The 21,115-nt window shown below is 47.1% G+C and overlaps 1 protein-coding gene across 2 annotated transcripts in view; it reads left to right on the plus strand.

The window, feature by feature from the left end:
* Nucleotides 1–21,115, plus strand: part of TTC37 (tetratricopeptide repeat domain 37) — a 539,154-nt gene that overhangs the window by 14,083 nt on the left and 503,956 nt on the right. For both annotated transcript variants that reach the window (XM_029573103.1, XM_029573110.1), the window contains exon 3: nt 12,067–12,210. In XM_029573103.1, coding sequence (XP_029428963.1) covers nt 12,067–12,210 — 144 coding nt within the window. The remainder of the gene's footprint in view (nt 1–12,066; nt 12,211–21,115) is intronic.

Here is a 21,115-nt window from a genome sequence, read left to right on the forward strand (position 1 = left end):
CTTAAAAACCAATCCAACTGGTTAATTTTCATGAAGGTGGCATGGATGACGACTATCAAATCGCAAGAGTATTCCGGTCCACGGGCTTCCTATAAATGGTAAAATCAAAGCCCAACTTTCATATGGATATAAAAATGGCCAAATAGAGTAAACCTGTTAGGCTATTGTAAAGCAATTTTTATTATAGTAAGCAACAACTTACAAAATTAACCAAACAGTAGCCAGTACTGGTGCATATTGAACTCTGATGTACACCAGGCTAACCAAATCAATGAACAGTCACTTAAATAGGTTCCTCCCTCACTCCCTTACCTTGTTAGGCAAAAAGCTGAAGTGAAGATCAAATTAACATCCCAAGAATTTAACCACTGTAGAAAAGTAGCAAAATCAGTTTTCCTAGCATGTAGTAGATGGACTCAGGACCAATGGTTATAGTGTACTCCTGATAGCAGTTGGAGACGGAGTCCGATTTCAATCTGACGTCAGCCTACATATACCCGTGCAGGAAGCACTGCTCATCAGTATTTCTCCGTCTCCTAAGCAGTTTGGGACTCTACACACACTTGCACAGCGTTAGAAAATCCAAACCAAAGAAGAAATAAAAATCTTACCTCTACAAGACGAGCCCCGCTCTCCTGCGGTGATACCTAAGGGTCCCTCCCCCAGTCGAGAATTCCTGAGGTGATTTCCGAGATCCCTCAGAGGTAAGCCTCTGTCCGGTAGCCGGTTCCCGGCGTGGACTTAACCCCCAGGAACGGGAGTGGCTGAGAGGTAGCGGGTGCAATACCGAGCACGGCGGTGAAGGTATTTTCCCTCTCCCCCTGCAGCCGGAGACCGCCCGACACAAGACTGGGAAGCGCCGAGACAAGGTAAGGTAGAAAACTTTCTTAAAGTCTCCGGTCTCCGATGCTTGGATAGCCACATGGATCGCCCTCCGGCGTCTGTCTTATCGGGTTGAGCAGCCCCGTCCGGGCTAGACCCTGATCCGGTGCGAGGGTCCTCCCACATGAAGACCCTCCGGGGGGCTGCCATCTTGCCCGTGTGGTTGTCGGCGCCATTCCATTTCCACCCCTTGATCGCTGTACTATCCGCACAACTTAGCCGTGTGCACAGTGGCGAGCCGGGCGCACAAGCTACTTGTGCGCACAGTGGCGCGCGATTCTCCCTAAGCGCACATAGCGGCCTGCATGCACATCTTCCGCAGTGTGCACGCACAGCTTCGGTGCACCTGGAGTGCACTACTAAGCCTCCCGGCGCGCGAATATACACGCACAGATGAGTTTTGAACGCCTCTACGCGTGCAAATCATAGGACCACCGGCCAAGAAAGCTAAGTGACAAACCCTCTGCCTGGCCTGCCACCTGAGAGCTGCGCAACACGAGGTGGCCTCTGCCCTGTGCCTGCAGTGCGAAGAGGCTCTGGGGGAACCGAGACAAGGCCCACCTCTGCCAGTAGAGGAATCCGGCTCCGCCAATGATAGTATCCTGGACCTCTCTATCCCCGGCTCGGCTCCTCCTCAGATGGGGCCCCTCGGGGAACGCCGCTGGGCTCAATATAGACCCAGGAACCTTTTCCTGGGTGGAATTCTTCAAAGGGCTGCAAACCTTTGTCCAGGCACAGTCTGTGCCACCGGTGACAGCCAGTCTCCACCAGAAGACCAAAACCTACCAGGCCCCTCTGGACAAAAGCCTCCCCTTAGGGGACACAGACACCTCGGAGAAAGAGCCAGTCTCCCTGGAGGAAGGGGAAATCCCTCTAGGAACAGAACCATACCGAACCATGATGCATTTCTTCTCCAAAGATGATTTATCAGATCTCGTGTCTCTGAGCCTGAAGACGCTGGCCATCCCAAGCACAAGCACCGCAGCGGAGCCAAAGATGAACTCTGTTTTGGTCGGGTTCCGTCAGGCCTCATGCCATTTCCCATTGCTGCAGGCCATACAACAACTGATTGACCTGGAATGGAATGCTCTAGAGGCCAACTTCAAAGGAGGGTGGGCCCTATACCCCCATACCCTCTGGAACCCTCAGCCAAAGAACTCCCTGGGGTTCCCCAACGTGGATGCCATGGTCTGCGCTGTCTCAAAGCATACTACCATTCCAGTCGAAGGAGGACCTGCACGCAAGGATGTCCAGGACAGACATCATGAATCCATCCTTAAACAGTCATTTGATGTCGTAGCTATGTCCCTGCAGATCGCTGCCTGCTGCGCCGTGGTGACACGTGCCTGCTTGTCGCTTTCCAGGGACGCAACCACGTTCGTTGAAACATTACAACTGGCGATATCTTTCCTCACTGATGCGACCTCTGACCTGGTGCGTACCTCAGCCAGGGGCCTCTCATCCATAGTGGCAGCCAGAAGGCAACTTTGGCTCCGAAGTTGGTCAGCTGACGCGACTTCCAAGACACAGCTCACGAGAATGCCTTTTAAAGGAGCCCTCCTGTTCGGCGGCGAACTGGAGAAATTAGCCGACAAAAGGGGCGAATCCCCAGTACCTTGGCTACCGGAGGACAGGAACAAAAGAAACCAATGCCCCTCTCCCCGAACATGCAAGGGCAGAGGATCCCAGCATTTTAGACCGTACAAAAACACATACCAAGCACCTCGCACCACAAGCAGGGGCTAGTCCTTTTGGAACAGACACAACAAGAGGGGAGCCGGCTCAGGTCCAGGCCCCAGCCGCACCTCACAATGAGAATCAACAGACCCATCCACAGGAAAATGCCATAGGGGGCAGGCTTGCCCTATTCTATCAAAAATGGGTCGAGATAATGTCGGACAAGTGGGTCCTAACCATCATTCGAGAGGGATACTACCTGGACTTCCTCAGCATCCCTCCAGTCAATTTTGTGAAATCCCTGTGCCACTCCCTCTCCAAGAGGACGGCAGTGGAAACCACACTGACAAAGTTACTCGCCCCAAAGGCTATAAAACCAGTGCCCACGCACCAACAAAATACTGGACACTATTACATCTATTTTATCATCCCCAAGAAAGAGGGAATGTTCCGGCCCATCTTGGACCTCAAGTCCGTCACCCACTACCTGAGGGTACCACAGCTTCGCATGGAAACCCTACGCTTGGTCATAAGGGCAGTACAGCCGGGAGAATTTCTGACCTCTCTGGATATGTCAGAAGCCTGTCTCCACATCCCGGTCCATCACGACCATCGGTGCTTTCTACGCTTCTCGATCCTGGACCATCACTACCTGTTCCGTGCGCTATCTTTCGTACTAGCTACTGCCTCTCGGACGTTTACCAAAATCATGGTGGTCTTGGCGGCGACACTAAGGAAAGAAGGAATCCTCGTACACCCGTATCTGGATGATTGGCTAATCGGGGCAAAATCTCCAGAGGAAAGTCATCAGGCGACCATCAGAGTCAAGAATCTACTGCAGAATCTCGGGTAGTTCGTCAACACAACCAAGAGCTGTCTGCAGCCCTCCCAATCACTAGAATATCTGGGAGTGCGGTTCAACACCAAACAAGACAAGGTCGTTCTTCCCCTTACAAGGAGAAGGAAATTGATGGACCAGTTGCGACCAGTTGGGGCAAGGTATGGGAGGTAGTCCCATACCTTGGGGCAAGCGCAGTCCTGTTGAACTGCGCTTGCCCCAAGGTATGGGACTACCTCCAAGTCCTTGGCCTCATGACATCGACCCTAGAAGTCGTCCCATGGGCAAGGGCCCACATGCAACCACTACAACATTCCCTACCATCACGATGGAACCCAATGTCCCAGGACTACGCCGTTCGCCTCCAGCTGCCGGCAGAGGTGCGGACCCAGCTCCAATGGTGGCTACAAGAAGACCATCTGAGCAAGGGAGTAAGGCTATCCCCACCGACCTGGGTCTTGCTCACCACAGATGCGAGCCTACGAGGGTGGGGAGCCCATTGCCAGGAACTGACGGCCCAGGGGCAATGGGACAAGGAAGAGTCGGGATGGAACATCGACAGACTAGAAGCCTGGGCAGTCAGACTAGCCTGCCTACGATTCAGTCATAGACTCCGGCGCGAATCTGTCAGTCATGTCAGACAACGCCACGACAGTTGCCTATATCAACCGACAGGGAGGAACCAGAAGCCAACAGGTGTCACTGGAAATAGACCCCTAATGGCGTGGGCAGAAGCAAACCTACAAGGGATCTCAGTCGCCCACATCGCGGGAAAAGACAACATCACTGCGGATTACCTCAGCAGAGAGAGTCTAGACCCAGGGGAATGGATGCTGTCAACCACAGCCTTCCAGTTGATAATAAACCACTGGGGAACACCAGCCATGGATCTTCTGGCAACCACTGGGGAACACCAGCCATGGATCTTCTGGCAACGCCCAAGTTCCCAAGTTCTTCAGCTGCAGATGAGAACCACAGTCCCAGGGGATCAACGCCGTCGTCCAGACCTGGCCACAGGAAGACCTGTTGTACGCCTTTCCTCCATGGCCACTACTAGGTGGGATTATCCGCAAGATAGAACACCACAGGGGGCTAGTACTTCTAGTGGCCCCAGACTGGTCAAGAAGGCCGTGGTACGCAGATATGCGAAGACCTCTGGCGGAGAACCCTCTGTGTCTACCTCCACACAGGGACCTGCTCCAGCAAGGACCGATCCTCCATGAAGACCCAACTCTATTCTCTCTTACGGTCTGGCCATTGAGAGGACTTGCCTGAAGAAGAGTGGATACTCGGGGGCAGTGATTGACACCTTGCTCCGAGCACGCAAGTTTTCCACATCTTTAACTTACATACGAATATGGAGAATATTCGAAGCCTGGTGTGAAGACTGCGACATCCTTCCACGGACAGTCAAAATCCCCATGATCCTGGAATTTCTGCAGGACGGCTTGAAGGAGATGTCTCTCAACTCCATCAAGGTTCAACTGGCCGCGCTGGCCTGCTTCAGAACCAAAGTGGACGTCATCAGTCTATCTTCCCATCCAGACGTCTCACGCTTCCTGAGAGGGATCAAGCAAATCCGAACACCACTAAAGTGGCCGGTACCCCTATGGAACCTCAATCTAGTAATAGACTTCCTAGCAGGAGCTTCTTTCAGACCTGAAACCAACCAAACCTAGATGCACCCCTAGTACCCCTCTCCTTGTCTACTCCCCCCCTCCCCCCTTATCCTAAGGCAATATCTCATTGCCATCCCCCCTCCGCCCCTCCCTTTATCGTACTGCAATTTACAAAATTATACAGTTAAACTGAGGTAAACAATCTTACTTTAGTTGCAACCACTGTAAATAGATCCTTCTGTAAATAAGTTCCTGCTATTTTAACAGTTGTTCTTTTATTCTCCATTCCATGCTACCTATCTTTTCCCTCCTCTCCTGTCTCCCTCACCCCTCTCCTCTTTCTCGCCTGCTCCCACCCCCCTTCCCCTGTTCATTGTAATTTCCTCCTTTTGAGTTACTTGTAAACCGGCGTGATGTGCCATACGAACGTCGGTATATTAAAAAGTTGTTAAATAAATAAATAAATGGTCTGTCCTGACCTTGAAGACTGCATTTCTAGTGGCAATATGCTCAGCCCGTCTCATCTTCGAACTTCAAGCACTATCCTGTCAGGAACCGTTCCTCAGATTCTCACCGGGATCCATACAGCTACGCACTGTCCCCTCCTTCCTTCCAAAGGTGGTTTCTCATTTTCATCTAAACCAAACCATCTTGCTGCCAGCTCCAGACGAGCATAAGGACTCTGAAGACTTTCGCCATCTTGACGTCGGCAGACTCCTAGTCCTATACCTGGAAAGATCGGAATCTGTACGAAAGACGGACCCACCTATTCGTCCTCCACAGTGGGAAGAAACAAGGGGAAGCGGCCTCACGGGCAACCATAGGCCGCTGGAGCAAAGAAGTAATCAAGGCGGCTTACGTAGAGGCAGGCAAGCCTCCACCTCTACAAGTCAAGGCCCATTCCACAAGGGCGCAGGCAGTGTCCTGGGCAGAAACCAAGATGCTGTCACCCGCCAAGATCTGTCGGGCGGCGACGTGGTCCTCCATTCACATCTTCTTGAGGTTCTTCCGCCTGGATGTTCAGGCCATGGAGGACACAGCATTCGCAAGGGCAGTACTAAGTGGGCCATGGGCAGCCTCCTACCCGGTTCGGAAGTAGCTTTTGTACATCCCATTGGTCCTGAGTCCATCTGCTACACACTAGGAAATGGAGAAATTACTTACCTGATAATTTCATTTTCCTTAGTGTAGACAGATGGACTCAGCATCGCGCCCATGGCTGCCCCAAAATCCGGAAACCTCGGGTGACAATCCCCGAGAGCAAGACAAGCACTTTACCCCTAGTTAAGACACCCATAGTTGCCGGGTGTTGGCATTTCTCAGTTGAATGAACTGGCGGTCTCCAGCTCAACCAGTCCAAGTTAATCAAGTTATTCAAACACACATATATCCACAATTGCTTTTCGAGGAGAATACTGAAGAGTAGTGTTTCCTGCACGGATATATGTAGTGCTGACATCAGATTGAAATCTGACTCCGTCTCCAACTGCTATCAGGAGTACACTGTACCCAATGGTCCTGAGTCCATCTGTCTACACTAAGGAAAACTAAATTATCAGGTAAGTAATTTCTCCATCACCTTTCCAAATGATTAGATCATTATCAATATAACATAGAAACATTAGAAATGACGGCAGAAAAGGACCAAATGATCCACCTAGTCTGCCCAGCAAGCTTATGGTAGTAACTGTTGGCCATACAAGCCACCTTTATAATTATCAGTTTCCCAGACTTCAGTCAGGGCCCTTGTTGGTTGCTGTCTGAGACCAATTTCCCATTACCTCTTGCTGTTGAAGCAGAGAGCAATGTTGGAGTTGTATCCAAAGTATCAGGCATGTTGGTTAAGGGTAGTAACCACCACACCAGCAAGTTACCTCTATGCTTATTTGTTTTCCCAGACCGTAAAATCCATTGTCCTTGTTGGTTGCTGTCTGAATCTAATTCCCCTTTTCCTCTTTCCCCCCTGCCGTATTAGCAGAGAGCAATAATGGAGTTGCATCAATAAAATGAAGGCTTATTGGTTAAGGGTAGTAACTGCCACACCAGCAGTTTGATGGAGACCCCCCCCCCCATTTTTATCAGCCTTCTCTGGTTCGCCTCCATCCTGTCTCTGTCTCTTTTGAGATACGGTCTCTAGAACTGAACACAATACACCAGGGGAGGCCTCAACAACGACCTGTACAAGGGGACTATCACTTCCTTTTTCTTACTGGTTATTCCTCTCTCTATACAGCCCAGCATTCTTCTGGCTTTAGCTATCGCCTTGTCACATTGCTTCACCGTCTTCACGTCGCTACACTATCACACCAAGATCCCTTTCTTCCTCCATGCACAACAGCCCTTCACCCCACAAGACGTACAGCTCTTTTGGATTACCACACCCCAGATACACTCTGCACTTCTTGGCATTGAATTCCAGCTGCCATTTCTTCGACCACCGTTCAAGCTTCCTTAAATCACGTCTCATTCTCTCTGCTCCTTCCAGTGTGTCCACTCTGCTGCAGAGCTTAGTATCATTCGCAAAAAAGACAAACTTTATCTTCTATCCCTTCCATAATGTCACTCACAAAGATATTGAACAGGACTGGTCCCGACACCGATCTTTGCGGCACTCCACTTAACACCACTCTCTCTTCAGAGTAGGTTCCATTTATCATCACATGCTGTCTTCTATCATCAACCAGTTTGTAATCCAGGCCATCACCTTGGCACTCACTCACAAGCTTCCTATTCGGGATGGTATCAAAAGCTTTGTTGAAATCCATGTAGATCAAATAGTGCTCTTCCTCAATCCAATTCCTTAGTCACCCAATCAGAGTCAATCACTTTGTCTGACAGGGCCTTCCTCTGGTGAATCCATGCTGCCTCTGGTCCAGCAATTCTTCTGACTATAGATAGTTCACTATTCTTTCCTTCAGCAGCGTCTCCATTACTTTTCCCACCACCGAGGTGAGGCTAATTGGCCTGTAGTTTCCAGCCTCCTCTCTGCTCCCACTCTAGTGAAGTGGAACCACTACCACTCTTCAACAATCACTTGGCACCATGCCTGTTTCCAGGGATCTATTGAACAGGTCATGCAGTGGACCCACCAGCACATCTCTGAGCTCCCTCAGTATCCTGGGGTGAACCTCATCAGACCTCATGGCTTTGTCCACTTTCAGTTTTCCTAGCTGTTCCCATACATTGTCTTCTGAAAATGAAGTTTCATCTACTTCCCCCCTCTCTGTTTTCTTGTTAACTAGCGATTGTCTTTCTCCAGGGTTGTCTTTAGTAAACATCTAACTGAAGTACTTGTTTAATATTTCTGCCATTTCTTCATCTTTCTCCACACACTGATCCTTTTTACCTTTCAATTTCATTATACTACTTAGGACCTTTCTCTTTTCTCTGATATATCTGAAAAATGTTTTGTCACCTCACTTCACCTCTTTGGCATTCCTTTCTTCCGCTTGACGTTTTGCTTTCTTGATTACTCTTCGTCTCCTTGAGTTTCACCAGATATTCTTCCTTGTGTTCCTCCGTTTTGGGATCCTTTATATTTCTTGAATGCTGTCCTTTTTGCTTTTATTTTAAAAGCTACCTCCTTTGAGAACCGGATAGGTTTTTATTTCTCTTGCTTTTGTTTACTTTATTAACATATAGATTAGTTGCCTTTTGTAATTGCTCCTTTTAGTTTAGCCCACTGTTGTTCCACCTCTCTCATTTTCTCCCAGTCTTCTAGTTCTCCCTCTTGGTACTTCCCCATTTCAACAAAGTCCAAATTTTTGAAATGAAAAACTCGGGTCTTCGTGTGACATCTCCATATCCTATTTGCAATATCAAACCATACCATTTGATCATTGATGCTGAGGTGGGCACCCACCCGGACATTAGAGACATTATTCACCTTAGTGAGCACTAAATCGAATATAGCTCCCTCCTTCGTGGGTTCCATTACCATTTGTTTGAACAGAGCCCCTTGCAGGGCATCCACTATCTCTCTACTTCTGGTAAATTCTGCAGAAGGGATTCTCCAGATTAAAAATATCCAGATTAAAATCTCCAACAATCACCACTTCTCTCTTTTTTCCCACCTTTTGGATGTCTTCAACCAGATCTCTGTCTATTTCTTCCATTTGATTTGGAACGCATATTATACATCAATCAAGAACACTTAGTAAACATCAGTCAAGAACAAAGTTGTGCTTTATAGTGACATATCCATTTTTATATAACTTATGATGCACAGAATGAGTGCAGAACAGAATATAAAAACGAAAAGACCATCCCCCTGCAATCTCACAGTTGACCATCTGTGCATTGTATGCTTATATATTTGTCATATGTTCATGAAATAATAATTATTTTATTGCGTTTATCCAACCATTTTATTGCGTTTCTCTATCTGTACAACATTTCCATTGTTCCCCCCCCCCCCCCAGTTCTCTTATCAGTTCTTTGTAAAGCCTCGTTGGCCATTTTTTGTTACATGGAAACCGATGTGATGTTTTCTTAACGAATGTCGGTATACAAAAACTTTAAATAAATAAATAAATATGTATCAGCAGGTCAGAACAATAAGCACTAAGGTTTATGACTATGATACTACATAGCTTAAATCAGCTAGAGATGTTTTCTTATTCTCTGGTGGTTAATCCATTGGAAACTGGAATGAAAGTGCCATACCATTTCATATTGTCCACCTGCCTGAAAGTGGTTCTTGTTTTCTTCATAGGCCAATAAAACTAAACCACTTTATTTAATGCTTGGTTTCATGCAGGGGTGGATTGACCTATCGGGGGATCGGGCTTCCCCCGGTGGGCCGGTCACTCCTGTCAAGTGATTTTTTTTTTTTTTTGTATTATAAAGTTTCCAACCAAGGTATTAGGGGGCGCCGCGAGCAGTGGTATCCCGAGGGGAGCCAATGCCCCTGGGCGCAAAGAGGCTCATGCGGCCGCTGAGCAGCGACAGACAGATGGGCAGGGCCGTGGTGAGGCTCAAGTCACCACGGCCCAAAGAAAAAGATCGCATTTAAACGCACCAATGCTCCTCCTCCTTCCTGCCTGTGTGGCCCCGGAAGTAAACGTTGCCGGAGCCGCGTGGGCAGGAAGGAGGAGGAGAATCAGCACGTGCAGAAGAGGAGCAGTGGCCCGAGGAGAGGAAGAGGCCCGGTAGCAGGGCCGCCGCGGCCCGAGAAGATCAGGGCCGCTGCAGAGCCCATCCTGCGGCGACCCGCGAAGAGGAGGCACAGAGGTGAGAGAGAGGCTGAGGGTCTGTAGAGGGGGTGTGTGTGTGTGTGTGTGTGTGAGATGAGTTGAGAAATTGTGTGTGGGAGTGAGGATCTGAATGTTTGCAGAGACAGCATGTGAGAGGCTCTGTGTGTGTGAGAGAGCATGTGAGAGTGACAGCCTGTGTGTATGAATGATTGTATGAGACACAGCATGTGACAGTGAGAGGCTGTGTGTGTGTGTGTGTGTGTGTGTGTGAGAGAGAGAAAGCATGTGAGAATGAGAACCTGAGTGTGTGTTTGAGGGAAGAAGATAGAGAGAAAAGAAATAGAAAAAAAGACAATATAAAAAGAATTGGCAAAAAAATAAGAAAGGGAAGGTGGAAAAAAAAAGCCTGTGACCAACCAATTAGAAAACTAAGATCAGCCAGCAAAGGTAAAAAAAATAAATAAATTACTTTTTAGTGATTGGCACATGCAATCTTTGGGAATGTGCAAGAATAGCATTTTCTCTATGTGCATCTCACAATGTACGAGATCAGCATGGAGAAAGTGGAAGCCCACGGGGCCTGCACAGAGGAGGCAGCAGAATGGGCTTCAGTGTCAGTAGCAGCAATCGGCACCTCCCCAATAGCCATGCGGCAGCAGTGACAGTGGCAGCAGAGGAATGAGAGAGGTTCCAAGGTTGTTGGCAAAAGAAAGAGAGGGGGGTCTGCCTTTAGTGTGTGCATGTGTATGAATTTGACTCTACCTGGGGGTGTATGTGTGTGAATGCATACACCCCCAGGTGTATGTCTGTGTGTGAGAATGAATGTGGGCATGCCTGGAGGATGGGGAGGGAGTGGTGTGAAAATGAATGGGAGCTTGCCTGGGGGTGTATGTATATGACAGTGTATGTGTGAGAGAGAATGGACATGTGAGTATTTGTGAGAGAGAGGATAACCTCCTAATCCTCGACAATATCAGGGTGACTGGAAATAAAGAGCTCCCACAGAAGGGGACAGCAGGGGCTTTTTAAAATCCTTATTAGTTTTAATTATTGAATGTTATTTGATATATGTGCTGTTTTGAAATATTTTATTAGTGTTTGGGACATTGTAAAAAATGTATATGATTTTAATTAATAGAAATTCTATTTTTCAGTAGTTTTAAAATATTCTTTTATTATGGTTTTACTATTATAACTGATGCTTTATGTTTCTTGATTTTATTTGTTTTATGAGGAATGGTGGTTCTATTTTTCTATTGTTAATACACGGAGTCTGGCTTCTCGGAGTTTCCATTCAGTTTTTGTCATTTGTGCTACTTCATTTTGTATTCTGTATTTGGTGAGAGTTTGTATTTTGCATGCAAAGACTGAGATGAAGCATTCTTTTAGCATGTGGTTTCTCTGTAGGGATCTGTAGTAGCGTGGCCTGTTCTGTTTTCCTGATAGTAGGTGTTTTGATATTTTAGATTCTGGTGTAATATTTGTGGTATTCTTTTTCATAGGTGGGGTGGTTGTTCTTTCAGTGTTGGCAAATAGTACTGTGTTGATATGGAAGGACCATACCAAAATATAGGGGTGTGTACATATATATGTAAATTATATTGTATATGTAATTGGGTACCCATAGGCCAGTATGGAGAAAAATCCCCCGGGCCACTATTTTCCCACAATCCGCCCCTGGTTTCATGTCAGTATGATACAGGAGGTTTTTTAGTTCAGTTAATGACATTTGGAGTGGAATTTGTATGTGGTGAAAAGATGTTTTTCATGTATTCCAGATATTTTCATCACAGCAGGAGAAACAAGTTGATTGAACTGCAGTGCAGAAAATTCACATTGTTAATTTTATTTTCAGGCTGTGCTGAAAGTGGAGAAGAATAACTACAATGCCTGGGTTTTCATTGGTGTTGCTGCTGCAGAGCTCGAGCAACCAGATCAAGCCCAAGCTGCTTATAAGAAGGCAACAGAGCTTGAACCAGAGCAGCTCTTGGCATGGCAGGTAATTGGATACAAGTACAACCAGAAGGCAGGCACTTAGACTTAGTAAAAGAAACATACTTTTATATCTTCTGTCACTGAACTATTAAAAATACCAGATTATATGGGATAGATGGATTAACCTTTTTTGGTGATGCTTGAGTCCTTTGGCCTCAGTCCTTGTGCATCCAAATAATCTTTGAATGGCCAGTTATGAAGTATTGCTATGTTTTTGTTTTTAGAGTTCTGAAGGCAAAGTCTTTTCTAGTTTTAATGAGCTTGATATATTTGTCTGACCATATCCAAAATCCGACATGATGCAGGTTCTGTCACTGTACTGGACTTTCTCACTGCTGCTGGTCCTCCACACACTCACTCACTAGTCCTTCCCTCTCCTGCTGTACTGAAACTTCACACATTGACACCCTTTTGTATTGCTGCTGCTTCTCAATATCTTTCACTGCTTCCTCGGTTGCTCTCTTACTTTTGTTGAGACAGTTCTAATACTGCTCCACCATCTTTGCTACTGTAAAGGTAATTTCATTTGATGTCTTCACTTTCTCTGTTCCCCCTTCTTCTGGTTGTTCTATTCTTTTTCCTTTTTTCCATTGATAAGCAGGCTGTATGAGCTGTTACATGTGGGTGATGTCATCTGGCAGCTCCAAATGGATCCTTCTCTTAACTGGTAGAGCTTTTAGTCTATTGAGCATGTGCGGGAATTCCTACATGGATAGTGCCTCTTCATCTGCCTCCGTCAATTTTGTCAGAGCACAAGCATGGTTATGTACCTCTCTGATTTTTTTTTTCTAAACATTTCTTATTTTCTTTCTTTTTTGAAGTTGCCTCATTGCTTCAGAAGGACACAGCACTACTTAGACTTTTTTTTTTTTAAAGTAACACTAAGAAGAAAAGATGGTGGTTCTCTCCTCAGCAGACTGGCTGTAACGAGAGAAAATGAAAGTGAAAGGTTCAGGTAGTGAGGCACTGCAGACAAAATGATCCAAGTGCTAGCCCAGGCTCTTCACCTGCTGAGAGCTCTGAATGAAAGACTGCAGACCTTCGGCTCCAGACCTCCAGATAATGTATGAGCATCCAGTTTGTACTTGTGCACCTCGGCCGCAGTTGTTCTATGGCTATTCTGTGCTCTGGGCTACATCGGACTGTGAATGCAATACACAGACACAAGCCTAATTCCGGCTTCATCTCAATAATTGGAGAATTCACTGACGCAATATCTCTTTCTGGTGCTACCTGCACATGGCAAAATCTGGCGCCTTGGATGCACTGATACATAGAGATGCCAGTGCAATCCTGATACAAGGAGGCCGAGGCCCCTGATGAAGCTGAGACAAGACCAATACAGCATTGCTAGTGAATGATTACTGCGACACTACCGAGCAAGCCCGCTATTGGTGCAAGGATGATGCCTCGCTGCCGATGCATTGTCAATGTGCCACGAGCCGGTACAGATCAATGCGGAGGCTGATGTGGGTTGCCACCAATCCAGCATCTATTGGAATTCCCTGTGCAGAATGGCATGTCTGATGCAGAGCTTGCACCAATTTGGCCCCTCCACCTTCTAGCTAATTTGAGTGAGTGTGCCAAGGCTTATCATATCTAGCACAGACAATGCTTACCTGCCCAAGAGGGACACATCCTCAGTAGGGTCCTGTCTACACAAAAAGACATGGGCACTGTCTCCACAGCAGGTTTAGCTGCCGTGCATACAAGTCGAACGCTTTGTGACTTCTGAGTGTCCTCATATCCAACCCTAATCCCAAACAGCATTTATCTGGTGTAAATGCTCAAGGAGGAAGCCTGAGGTAATAATATTGGCTCTGTTTCAGGTGGATGTCCAGTTCTTAGCCTTACAATTTGCTTCCTCAAGAACCAATGACAAGGCAAACAGATTTCACCGTTTTGTCTGTTACACTCCTATGAGGAGTCCCTGCCAATGAGCCAAATGTACCTGGGGCAGAAATTAATTCACTTGTACCTGCCAGAGCTTCCAAAGTGTTATGGATCTGGCTGCTGGATATGCCCATTGAAGGAGGAGTTAGCAATCTGTTAGTAATCTGGTCCTCCAGAGGGGAGGAGTTAGTAATCTACTATAATCTGCTATGCTGATGGGTGGAGCAAGCAGATGGAAGTTAGCAATCTGTTATGGATCAACCCGCCAGGGAGGCAGAGTTAGCAATCTTGTTAGTGATCAGCTCCTCCCGAGGGGAGGAGTAGCAAACTGTTATGGATCTGCTTCCACAAGGGGAGGAGCTAGCAATTTGTAATACTGCGTAGGCAGAGTTAATGATCTGTTGTAGGTTGGCTCCCACAGAGTGGCAGCCTGTAGATACCGCTCTAGTAGTGTAAAGAATAAACACTTAATGGAAATTGGTGAGTCCTTGGGCCGATGGCAGATGATAGCACCCCCAGGAGGATATCCTGAGAGGGACTACCGGCTAGGCTGGAGTATGGAGACAAATACACAGGCCGATACAGTACAGTGCGCTCCGATGGAGCGCACTGTTAGCCTGCTCTTGGACGCGCGTTTTCCCTTACCCCTTATTCAGTAAGGGGAGGAAAACGCGCGTCCAACCAGCGTGTTGATGGCCCTATTAGCTATGCGCGCGGGATACAGAAAGTAAAATGTGCATCCAAGCCGCACATTTTACTTTCAGAAATTAGCGCCGACCCAAAGGTAGGTGCTAATTTCTTCTGGCACCGGGAAAGTGCACAGAAAAGTAGTAAAAACTGCTTTTCTGTGCACTCTCCGACTTAATATCATGGCGATATTAAGTCGGAGGTCCCGAAGAGTAAAAAAAAAAGTTTAAAAAACAAAAATGTGAATTCGGCCCGCTGCTGTCAGGCCGAAAACCGGACGCTCCATTTTGCTTGCGCCCGGTTTCCGAGCCTGTGACTGTCAGCAGGCTTGAGAACCGACGCCGGCAAAATTGAGCGTCGGCTGTCAAACCCTCTGACAGCCGCCGCTCCGGGCTAAAAGGAGGCGCTATGGACGCGCTAGTGTCCCTAGCGCCTCCTTTTCCCCGTTTATACCGCACCACCTAATTTGAATACTGAATCGCGTGCACTGGCGAGGGGCCGGTGCGCGCGCCGGGAGAGCGGGCTTTCATCCGCTCTCCCGTGGACTTTACTGAATTGGCCTGACAGTTCTTTATTAGACAGGAAGTAGAACCATCAGAGGTGGCAGTAGTGAGCTGATGTGCCCAGCAGGGCTGAAGTCCCTCCGATCCAGGAACTGCGATCTCTGGGTTGCTGAACTGTAGAGAGAAACTATAGGTAGTGAGTAGACAGGGTATGCTGGATACATAACTAGTAGTAGATGATACACTCACAATTGTAAATATCTGTAATGGCTTCTATGCAACAGAGCCTTCAGTATATTCAGGAGCCGTAGGTGAGTACTGGTTCCTATATGCAGTCTGAAATAAGAACTCACAATATCTGTGTATGAGATGGCTTCTGATATAGAAGAGAGTTGAGAAGGGATTTAGGAACAGGGGCCCCATGGAGCGAATACCGGTTCCTATCTGCAATAATAACTCACGATCTCTGTACCTGTGATAACGTCTTAGACAGAAGAGAGTCTTCAGAGATTAGGAACATAGGACCTAGTGGAGCAAGAACCGGTTCCTATCTGTAATAGAACTCACAGTGTTCACGTCTGCGATCGCTTCCAGGCAGTAAGGAGTCTTCTGAGCATTCAGGAACGTAGGCCCTCGAGGAGCGAGTACCGGATCCCGTCTTAGTAATCTGAAATCAAGAAGAGAGAGCGGGGCCCCTGAGGAGCGTGTACCCCTAGGTAAGTTTGTGGAGGCAGAGCAGCGGAGAAAGAATTCCCCTTGCTAACTCGATTCATAGTTGCAAGCAAAGACCTTTTAAGTTGGAAGCGGATGACGTCACTACGGGGGGGGGGGGGGGGCGCACGCGCCCTTACGTCATCAGGAACATGGCGGATCCGCGGCGTCAGGCAGGGGATTCTGGGGAGGAGAAGCCGTGGCAGCATCTGTCAGTCAGACCCGAAAGGAGTCACCACAAAGGTAGAGAGGGTGGAGCGAGGGTGAGAACAGGCACGAACGCAACACAAAGTGGGGTCACTAGAACCCCATCTTTATTCCCTAAAGATGCGCACAATAGCACAGCACAGCAAGAAACTGTGCTATGCCAAAGGACTATTACAGGAGATGGGAAATAAAAGCATGAGCAGGTCCCATGACCTGTCTCCCAGTTACAAAGAGGTTGAATGTCTCTCCACGCCAGCTGTGACCTGTTGGGGCTCAACTGGCTTTTCACAGAGCTACAGAATCAGTTCCCCTGGGGGGGAGGAAGGTACTGGATAAAAATAAGTACTATAATAACTAAGAAACTTCCATAGCCTATACTCTAAGGAATAGCAAGTGGCTTATTGGTAAAGGGATTGGTTAACCACTAGAATAGTCAGACTTCACATCTGATATCGTCCTTTTTTTCTTCAGTCAAGGATGTTCGCCATTATTGCTTCAGCATATGGAAGAAGGAATATGACATCCCACTCCATGAATCTTTTTGATGCCATTTCATATGTCTTGACTGATTCACTCTGAGCTCAATATGTGGTCTGCTTGGGAGCTGGCAGCATTCTCCAGATTTGTTTTCTTGGTAAAGCCTCTGACTCTAGATAGTGCCCCAGCAGTTATCGTCTTCGACACCCTTCTTTGCTCATTCCAGTGGGTTACATTTGGAGGTGTCCTTTCCAATATATTTTTTTTTTCAGAGGCGCTAGCATTCACCTCGTACTGCTCAATGGGAGCAGCAGTCTTCCAGTTAGGGATAGTTAGCGTAAACGCTATCAACTTAGACACTACAGTAGGCCCAACCAGAATTGGCACATTAAGCAATATTAATGTAAATATTGCTTTGTAATGTAAATATTGCTTTGAAATGTAAATATTGCTTTGTTCTTTTTCTCCCCTTTTCTAGTTCCTAGTTAATTTTCCCTTGTTTTATTGTAACTTTCTCACTTCCTTTAACTGTTATACTGTATTTAAAGTTTAATTGGAAATATTGTTTTATTACGTTACGCTCTGCTCTATTCACTTTGTTAACTGTAAACCGGGTTGATGTGATGCCAATCATGAAACTCGGTATAACAAAAATAATAAATAAATAAATAAATATTAGGGTTTCGGGATCCTGTTGGCTCCTATACACCTTGTTTCCCCCTCTCTCACATCTGTTGGGGGCCAGCTGTGCTACAGACAGTTCTGTTACCTCCTATATCTACACAATCCAAATAGTTCAGAAAAGACCACATGTTTTATCCACAGAATTAGATTTTGTTTGTCAGACTTTGCAGGATTAGCATTTAGAAGAAAATAAACCATGTCTCTAAAGTCTTTGCTACTTAGCATCAGTTCATCCTAAATAAAGCTCTGCATCATTAGTGGATTGAAAAGTGCCAGAAACCTTGGCAGCCTTAGAGGATTAATAAAGGTAACTAGCTAGCTAGCCTCACCCAACTTTGGGAGAATCCCTTCTGCTTACCTCTAGAGCAGTCTCTGACTGGAGATCTCATGGTCCATCTTGAAGGAAAGAGCTTGCTTCCTTGGTCCTGGTACTGGCTGGGCTCAGGAAGCGACTCTCAACTCTGGGGCTGTCTCTGGTTTCATGGCTGGCAGCCAAATATTAGCAAGCTTTCCTTTCTCTGGTCACTCCTGGTCCTCTACCTCCTTGAAACTGTGTCTTCAGCTGTTGAATCTCTCCACCGGATGCTGCCCTGAATCTCTCTCTGCTGCAGCTTTTTAACAGGACATGAATATGCAACAGTTCATGCAGCACTCTGAAATGGAGCATGAAAAGTCATTTCTTCATTTCAGAGTGCTGCTATCGGTGGTGGTGGTGTGGTGGGGGGAGGGGGGTTTACTTCTCCTGCTATGTGGTAATCCCGGAGCAAGGTCTGGCCAGTAATCTCTTGTCCAGCAAACTGTCCTGCAGTCTCGTCGCTTTTTTTTAATTTTTTTAATTTCAGTTTGCTGACTCTCTCCCCTCTCCCCACTCCCCCCAGGAGAGAGAAGAGACTGCTGTCCTTGGATAAGCTGTTTTTCTGCTCTGGGGGATTGTTTTGAGTTCACTTGTGAGCCCCCTTCTTGGATTAGTTATTTTTTGTTTTCAGCCAGCTTTTTCTCAGCTTACTTCATTATTTAAGGGAAGAATCTTATGCTCCGAAATCAAACAAGCTGTTCTAATAAGCTGGGTAGCATGGTTGTGCTTGTCAAAGTTCTTTATTTTGTTTTTCTCTGCTGAGCCTTACATGTCAGCATCCATCTTTTAAAGTCTATGTCTATGTAAAATTCACATTCCTCTTCATCCAGGCAAGCCAGTCCACACCAGTGGGTTGTGCACGCCAACCAGCAGTTGGATACAGAGAACAAAGTCTCGCTGTCGTCACCCTCATATAGCTTTGCTCAGGCACCAGCCAGCCAGTTTTTCTCCATCTCCAGCATGTGGTGGACATGCATCCGTGCTTGTGGATCTTGGTCTGCCTGGATTGAACAGGGTGATTTGACCTCCTGTGGTGAAAGCAGTAGCTACCTACCTCAGTTGAGTGCCTGAGAACCAATCTCAGGGACAAAAATAAAAAAAAAGACAGGAGCGTGCTGAAGGCTGCAGCCCTAGCCCTCCTCTGGGCAGCAGAAGAGATCTGGGAGACTAAGGAGGCCTTGGGCACATTACTGCTGCATAGTCCTCTTCTCTGACGGTTCCTTTTTCTTATTTCACCGGTTTTGTCTGTGGAAGGTTTAAAAAAAAAAAAAAAAAAAAAAAAAGTGCGTCGAGGGGGTACCAGCGTGATCTTTTGCAGGCTGCGCAGCAGACAGCTGTGATTGCAGCCACTCTGAGCTGTGCAATTCAGAGGGCTGTGGGGCTAATTTTAGAACTGGCACAGTTTCAGCGGCAAAGCCACACTTGACAGTGCTATTTTGATAGGCAGGAACTGCTGAGGCATGAGGTGGGAATCATTTGCTCAGCATTTAGAGGAAAAGAGTATGTGTGACATGGCACCGGGGAAGCAGTGCGGGAAGGAGCTTCGCATCTGCTCAGCATGCCACGTGAGGGTCCTTAGTCCGAGGAGGTCCCTCAGTGTGTCAGAAGTGTGTGGAGGCCCAGGGGGATGTCTCTACAGGGGAGATTTTTCCTGCAGGAATCTGAGATCCTTGCTTTACAAGCAGAGGTTGTGGTGGCGATTCCTACCAGACCGGCTGAGGAGTTTTTCCTGGCCCCTCTCCTGCTGATCCCCTCGGGAATGGGCTCCAAGAGGGTTTTCCCTATCCTAGTGATGGATCTTTCTGCCATTTCGTGGGTGGAATTTTTTAAGGGTCTCCAAGCCTTCTGCCAGGAGCAAGGATCTCCTCAGGAAGAGGCTAAGGATCACCTGCTTCAGCAGCCTCCCTCGTTAGGATCTAGAGAGCATCCCAGGGGAGTCCTTGTCTCCTTCCAGGAGGGAGAAGGCGAGGACAGGGATCATTCAGGAGACTCAGATGGGGAGTTGGAATCCTCGGAGGGGGGTGTCCCGATGATCCATTATTGGAAGAGGGGGAGATTCCCCCAGATGCTGAGCCTCATAGAAATATGCTGCGGCTTTTCCACAAGAATTTATCCAATTCTTTTTTAAACACAGCCATACTAACTGCACTAACCACATCCTCTGGCAACAAATTCCAGAGTTTTATTGTGGCGTTGAGTGAAAAAGAACTTTCTCCAATTAGGCACATTTAAAACTAATCGGAGAAAGTTCTTTTTCACTCAGCGCACAATTAAACTCTGGAATTTGTTGCCAGAATGTGGTTAGTGCAGTTAGTATAGCTGTGTTTAAAAAAGGATTGAATAAGTTCTTGGAGGAGAAGTCCATTACCTGCTATTAATTAAATTGACTTAGAAAATAGCCACTGCTATTACTAGTAATAGTAACATGGAATAGACTTAGTTTTTGGGTACTTGCCAGGTTCTTATGGCCTGGATTGGCCACTGTTGGAAACAGGATGCTGGGCTTGATGGACCCTTGGTCTAACCCAGTATGGCATGTTCTTATGAGATGTCTGGTTTAATTTTAAAGACTTGAAAGTCCTTGGGTGTGAGGAGATCTTGCTGGCAGTGGCCAGAGATCCAAAGCGGAACCCAGTAATGATCAGCATGCGCAAGGCATTCTGGCTTTTTCCTTTGCATGAGGCAGTGCAGGAGCTGATAGATTTGGAATGGAGCGTCCCTGAGGCTAATTTTAAAGGAGGTCACTCCCTAGTGTGATTGTAACCTATGGACCCTAAAGCAAGGGAGCAATTCTGGTTTCCTAAGGTGGATGCATTAGTCTGTGCTTTGAAGCGTACCACTATTCCGGTGGAAAGAAGTATGGCTTTAGAAGACGCTCAAGATAGGAAGATTGAGGCTATTTTGAAGCCTTTGAGAAGTGATGGCCATGAATCTCCAAATCTCCCCTTGCTGTTGTATGGTGGCCAGGATATAGTTAGCCCAGGAGGCCCAGGAAGATCTGGGAGAGAATGGCCCATATCTGGAGCCAGGCGCTGCCTTAGTGGATGCTGGCTATGATGTGGTGTGTATGGCGGCTCGAGGGTTGGCTACAGTGATTGTAGCCCGAAGGCTCCTGTGGCTACAGAGCTGGTCTGCTGATACTATTTCAGAATAGAACCTTGCAAAGGTAACTTTTAAGGGGTGCTTGTTTGGGGAGGAGTTAGAGAAGATGGTGGATCGATGGGGAGAGGTGAACTTTTCTCAGTTACCAGAGAATAAGAAGTCAACTCCCTGGTTTTTCTCAAGTCAAGGGGCGATTTCGGAGCTTTCAGTGTTTTCGCTGCGCCACAGGTCCAAATAGTCAGAGGTCTTGGACATTTGGAAAAGTCGGTGCCGCCGGCTCTGGAATCCTG

Source organism: Rhinatrema bivittatum, chromosome 1, assembly GCF_901001135.1.
Source record: "Rhinatrema bivittatum chromosome 1, aRhiBiv1.1, whole genome shotgun sequence".
Lineage (NCBI taxonomy): Eukaryota > Metazoa > Chordata > Amphibia > Gymnophiona > Rhinatrematidae > Rhinatrema > Rhinatrema bivittatum.